Raw genomic sequence first — 6,041 nt, forward strand, 5'->3', positions numbered from 1 at the left:
TCCGCTCGTGACCTGATTCAAAGATTGAAGGAAGGAGATTTGAAGAATGTACGTGTGATTTACAACAAGAGCTATGTTCACTCTTACCAGTGTAGTTGGAGCCAAGTGAAAATTCACTAAAGTAAAAGTTTTAAACATCTTATGTATAGTTATTCTATTAAAATATATGAGTGCTCAAACAATATCTTGAATGTCGAGATTTAAAATTTTTTAAAACTTCCGCTGCGTTTGGGCACAATAAAACACGATTCACAACAGTTAGTTCATGAGCCACCTTGTTATTCTTGGACGGACAGTGATGTAGGACGTCTCCATGTGAATTGGAGCAGAGTCTCCTCATGGCTTCTGAGATGATAGCATATAAAGAGAAGGAAGCTGAGTTCTTTATAGCATGAATTTCCGGTAAGTATACAGATTACAGAGTGCTTATGCAAATCCACAAGAAGCGACTGAGCATTGTATGTGCCAATTGCCATTTAGCTAATAAGCATGTGGATATTGAGGTTTCACAAGCGTGTCAATTGTCATTTAGCTAATAAGCTCGTGGATATTGAGGTTTCACAAGTGGTACTTTCTGATACTGTATTTGAAGCAGTTGTTCGAATTCCTTGTGATAAGCAAGTGAAACAAGTTCTTGCTAATGGTAAGAAAGGAGGTTTGAATGTAGGGGTTTTTATTTTACCGGAGAAGTTTGGATTAGCTCCTTCCGGTCGTATTTCTCCCCAGATGAAAAAAAGATAGACATGTTTTATCATCAGCCGATCATCTATCTATAAAATAAAAATATATTGATAGACTCCACATTTTTTGTTTTAAAATGAGATGATCATCTTTAAGAAAACAAAAACGTGCAGTAGATCTCTGGTGTAACATAGACTCACCCATGAATTACCGAAGTGCATCCATTTCAACTGTCCAACGATCCCATCTAGATTTAATGACCCTCTATAACAGCAATCACCTCCACTTAATGTGGTGAGAGTCATTCTTGAAATCATTTTTCATCAGCATATAATACATGTCCATTACTGTCACGTCCCACAGCTCCAACACTAAAGTAATCTTTCATCTCTACTACCGCTGCATCTACATTTACTTTGAGTGTTCCAATAGGAGGAGGTCGCCAGGTAGATTTTTGAAGAAGAGGTAATACAGTGGATTCTTGTTGAAATGATAGGAGTGGACAATATAATGGTCCCTGCTCTAATAACTCGTGCTAGGATTTCATCAGTAGATTGAGCCTTTTTTTTAAACACCAACTGGTTTCTGTCAATCTATATGCTCCAACAAAGAAAAGTCGAGAGTCCAATGCCATAATCATTTCATTGCTTGTTAATATGATAATATCTGTGAAACGCATTTACTTATTTCAATCAATACAATATCATATATTGCGACATCATTGTTCATTTGCTTGTGTTTGATCGACTATCATTCCTGCTGTATTTCTTCATCTGTGTGGCCAGTAACCATCATCCTAATAATGGCCTAAGAGATCAATGCCTCCAGGTCTCAGGCCCAGGGATAGGGGACGTCGAAAAATAGTTGATTTGGTACATATCGTTCTTTAAGTCAATAATTCAAATAAGTTTGTGCGACTAATGTTATTATGCACATGTTGTGTGCTTGTACAATTATATTCCGTGAATAATTGTTTTTAGGTTCTAGTCAAATTTTATGTAAAATTAGGAAATGTTACAATTTTTCTTATGTATGCATCTTTGTAATTTTGGTCATTTAAATTATCAACATTTAGTCTTTGACATATATCTTTCAAATGAATTTTAATCATTTTCTCATTTGCGTGTTGATGCGATACTGCATACGTCAATTGTATGTCGGCGTCATGCATGTGTCACTTCAAAACAAAAGAGACTAAAATTGAAAGGAAAAAAAAAACAAATATAACATATTAGAATTGAAATTTGACAATGCAGATGATCAAAAATACAAATAGTCAAATACACACAAAAAATTGTGATTTCCCATAAAATTATGAATAATAATATTGAAAAGGTTCATAAGTATTTTATGATAATTTGTAATTATTGTTTGGATAATGTTATTTTTAAACAAAATAATTATTCAAATATATTGAAATTTGTATGGTAAGATAGTGTGACATGATCATATCAAATATGGTCAAATATTCATCATCATCAACATATATAATATTGTCTAACAAACAGTACCCTATTAATATATATTCTAGAATAAAATTTTCGGATTGAATTTCTTATTTGATATATATTCCTATGTATAATTTAAGCTGAAGTAAAACTTTATGTTGATTTTGAGCCCTAAAACAGTAATAATGAGAGAAGATAGAAGGCAAAATTTAATTACCATGCCATTCAACAACCTGCCCCTTGGTCCATCGAAGTGCAACTCACATTTTGTCCTCGTGAGGCTAATACTGTAGTCTGTCTTTCAGCGTCCGAGAGCTTATCTTTAAACATGTTTAAAAGGGGGACTAGCAGGTATGCCGGCCCACCTTTACGGCGGATTAAAAAAAATTTAATAAAAAATCTACCTATTTTAGTTTGCAGTGAGATTAGTCGACAAATCTAACTAATTTTATGTGTGTTTTTGACGGGTTGAGATGGACCGACGCAAACCTAACCCATTTTGACATGTCTACTTATCTTGTCATTGGAGTTTCAGGATTCCATTCTTATATGCAAAGGATGGGGTTGCCTTGCTAAAAAACACGACATAGAAGAGAATGCAACAGGGTATTTTTATATATCATCTAACATTACCATTTATTTATTTTATTAAGAATTTCAACTGTATATTTTCATGATCAATGCAGTTTCATATAAATTGCAAAGCATAGAAAGTTATTTAAGGACTGAGCTAAACAAGAATAAAAAATTGTACATTACATAAGCAAAATCACAAAACCATTCACAGTAATGGCAAAATGTTGAAAACCAGACCGGCATATAAAGTGGTGGGATGAAACTGCTGCATCAACACAAAGACATCACGTTTTTAAGTTTCATGCCCATCATTTTAGGACATTCTGCTCCCACAACATCCTTGAGGGATATGAAGCTGAAATCGTGCGCATTAACCTCCCTTTTCCGGGGTCCCATTGCTCTCAACTCCCTGAAATTTTTTTTAGTAGGACTAAAAGAAACAAGAGATTCTGAACTAGATATAAACCACAGATCGCCGTTGTTCAAAAATTTAATATGTCGTTGCAGATCCTCAACCTGCAATTTAATGTAAAACTTCGTGTCAATGCTGACGTGTCTGGTCCATGATTCTTTAATTCCATATTCTCTCATTAACCAAACCTCGAAGTCAGCATCCTCGTAAATGTAGCAGATGCAGAGACAATCTTTTAGAACCCCAATATTGATCCAGGAGATTCTGTTCACGTATTGTAGACTGAAGTGAGCTGGAGGTGGGACAAACTTGAATTTTTCTGTTGCCAAGTCGAATGAACTTACAAGCTCACAAGGTTTATAGCTGTCGGTTATCCAGTGGAGTACACCATTTAGAAGAGGATCAAATGATTTAAGTTTTGGCCTAGGGGCATTTTCAACCCTTCTCCATGAATCTGAACCAAGTGTGTGTATGTTAGCTACCATTCTTTTCGATTCTGCAGAAGTGACAGAGTCAATGGACGTAAGGTACATGAAACTGACGACCTTATACTTCTTAGTTTTTAGGCAATATCCGAATCCGGAATTGTTTGCATGAGTATAAAGGGGAGCTAAGACAACCAGGCTAGGAAGTTTTATCATTTTGCAGCATATAGGGTTACATATTGCATAGAAGGGTTTTGGTGGTGATTCAATATACAAACACAGAAGTCCATTGCATGGTCCAACAAAATCAAGTCTTTGGATGTGATCGAATTGAGCACTAATCTGACACGCAATATGTGGCCTAATACGAAAGTCATGATTAAAACTTTGATCATCACTAGAGCACAAGGATATATCAACCTCATCATGATTAAAGGAAAGGAAGCGCAGAATCGAACGTTTCCGCAAGTTTTCATGACAAAATAGATAGGTTGTTAAGGTAGATGATCTGGAAAAATGTAATTCGATAAAATAAGGATCTTTGAGAAGGTCAAGAAAGGTCTTACAAACACATTGACATTGGAATATACTCTTCAGCGGAAGCCTAGAAAAAATATCACACAATATATGGACGGGCAACTCACATATAGGAAAACTTAGTCTACTTATCACGGCTGCAGCACTATCACAAGGTTGTTCATCAATCCAGTTGTTCCCTCGTCCCTCACTATTCATAAAACGTTTGATGCGTCTCTTGTTCCCGTCTAACTCCATTCAAAGAACTAAACACAACAGTCTGCACTGTTTCGAGAGAAGAGTATTTGTATCCTCAGCACTATAAAGTAATAATCTTGCTTCCCAATTTAAGACGAGCCCTTTACTGAATCAAGATAAACCGAAAATAATACATCATGGGAGTAAAAATATTAAATAAAAAATGCATTATGTCTCATCAATGTGGAGTCGAAGATACTAGTTTAGAGGATGGACATTAAACGTGGAAGTCACACTGAAAAAAATATTGTCCCTCGTTCCCTAAACCAAAAAAACACTACTGAGCAGATAAAATGCTATTATGATTAAAAAAACGTCTCTTTACTGATATTCAGAGCAGGTCCCATGATTTCTCCATAATCCAAATTCCAAATCCGAATCGGCAAACACAAGCTTCTACAAATTTCCAGCTACCACAAAAACATCATGCGCCAAATTACAAAGAGCGATCTATACATCCTTTTCTATATATATATATATATATATATATATATATATATATATATATATATATATATATATATATATATATATATATATATAAAGCCAAATCCCATTTAAATTCCAAATGAAATAATCATCTCTCATATGCCAAAAGAATCAAACAAACATGATCTCATCTCACTTTTGATTTTAAAAAATTGGAATAATTACGAGATCCCGACCATAGAATTAAAACATAAAACCTCAATTAACGAAAACTTTCCGCGAAACTAAAACAGAAACAAAGAGAGAACCTTGGGTGTCGATTTCGTTGCCGAGGCTGACTTGTGAGAGAAGTATTCTGAGTCGGTGTTAGAGTTGTCGATTTGTTGGGATGGAATTAATATTTATTTTTGTCAAATGACTGAAATACCCTTTCAATAAAAAATTTCATTTAAATGATAGATTTTTAATCATAAATTTCGGTCATAAAATAATGACAGAAACTAATTTTTCATGGTAAAAATTTGTATGAGACAGTCTCACAGATTTTATTTTTGTGAGATAGATATCTGATTTGTAGATAAATCTTCTTCTGGGCTAGACAATCTCATAGGTCTATATGGACTATGGTCATCCAAATGGAACATGGCAACTCCAAAAATATTCTTTAACATGTCCCCCGAGACTGCTTGCTCCAGCTCTTTGTATAAACTTGGGCATAGAAGATATGGAACGTAGAGATTGGTTGCATCTTGTTGCAGTCCACTGTGATGCATGGCTGTTGTCTGTAGCTTTTTTCCATGCCACGAGTATCGATTTGATAGCTCTGAAAGGTAAATATAGTATGTTTGTAATACTTTCCCCAATGTTTTTTTCTATCACAATGCGCCAGAAACTTCTTCTTTTGATTATCTTTTACTTTATGTGATAGTATATTCATATTGGCAGAAAGAGACTTCTTGCCGAGATCAATACTTTCGCGACTATAGTGGAGGTTGTGAGAAAAGGCCAGAACGGCAATTAACAAGATGACGATGAGCAACATGAAGCTGAACAAGATGACAAAGAAGAAGATGAACAAGAAGATCTTATTTGTCAAACTTGTGGACTCGTCAAGTTTAACAAGAATGAATTTTGGATCTACTGTGTCACGTGCACAGGATGGTATCACGGTGCATGCGAGCTCGTATCACGTTCTGATGCAGAAAATATCTTTTCTTATGAATGTCTTGCTTGCAGGGAAACATGAACTTGAGAGTACATGCCCCACCCCATATTTTTCATTCATGATAGATCTTT

At 35.0% G+C, this 6,041-nt stretch overlaps 1 protein-coding gene across 3 annotated transcripts; it reads right to left on the reverse strand.

Annotated features, from left to right (window-relative positions):
- Positions 1-2,781: 2,781 nt before the first annotated feature.
- Positions 2,782-5,120, reverse strand: LOC140826886 (F-box protein At3g07870-like). Of its 3 annotated transcripts, none has more exons than XM_073189420.1 (2): positions 5,054-5,120; positions 2,782-4,422 (listed from the first exon to the last, which is right to left on the reverse strand). In XM_073189420.1, the coding sequence occupies exon 2, from the start codon at positions 4,314-4,316 to the stop codon at positions 2,976-2,978; it is 1,341 nt and encodes a 446-aa protein (XP_073045521.1). In that variant the 5' UTR covers positions 4,317-4,422; positions 5,054-5,120; the 3' UTR covers positions 2,782-2,975. The 3 variants fall into 3 exon arrangements, with proteins under 3 accessions (XP_073045521.1, XP_073045520.1, XP_073045522.1); XM_073189419.1 differs by having other exon boundaries at positions 2,782-4,726; positions 5,054-5,103; XM_073189421.1 differs by lacking the exon at positions 5,054-5,120 and adding an exon at positions 4,642-4,793.
- Between the last annotated feature and the right edge of the window lie 921 nt (positions 5,121-6,041).

Source organism: Primulina eburnea, chromosome 3 (genome assembly GCF_022965805.1).
Source record: "Primulina eburnea isolate SZY01 chromosome 3, ASM2296580v1, whole genome shotgun sequence".
Lineage (NCBI taxonomy): Eukaryota > Viridiplantae > Streptophyta > Magnoliopsida > Lamiales > Gesneriaceae > Primulina > Primulina eburnea.

What these genes read in the sequence shown, in the direction of transcription:
- LOC140826886 (XM_073189420.1), bottom strand. Translation starts at nt 4,316, where the DNA reads ATGGAGTTAGACGGGAACAAGAGACGCATCAAACGTTTTATGAATAGT.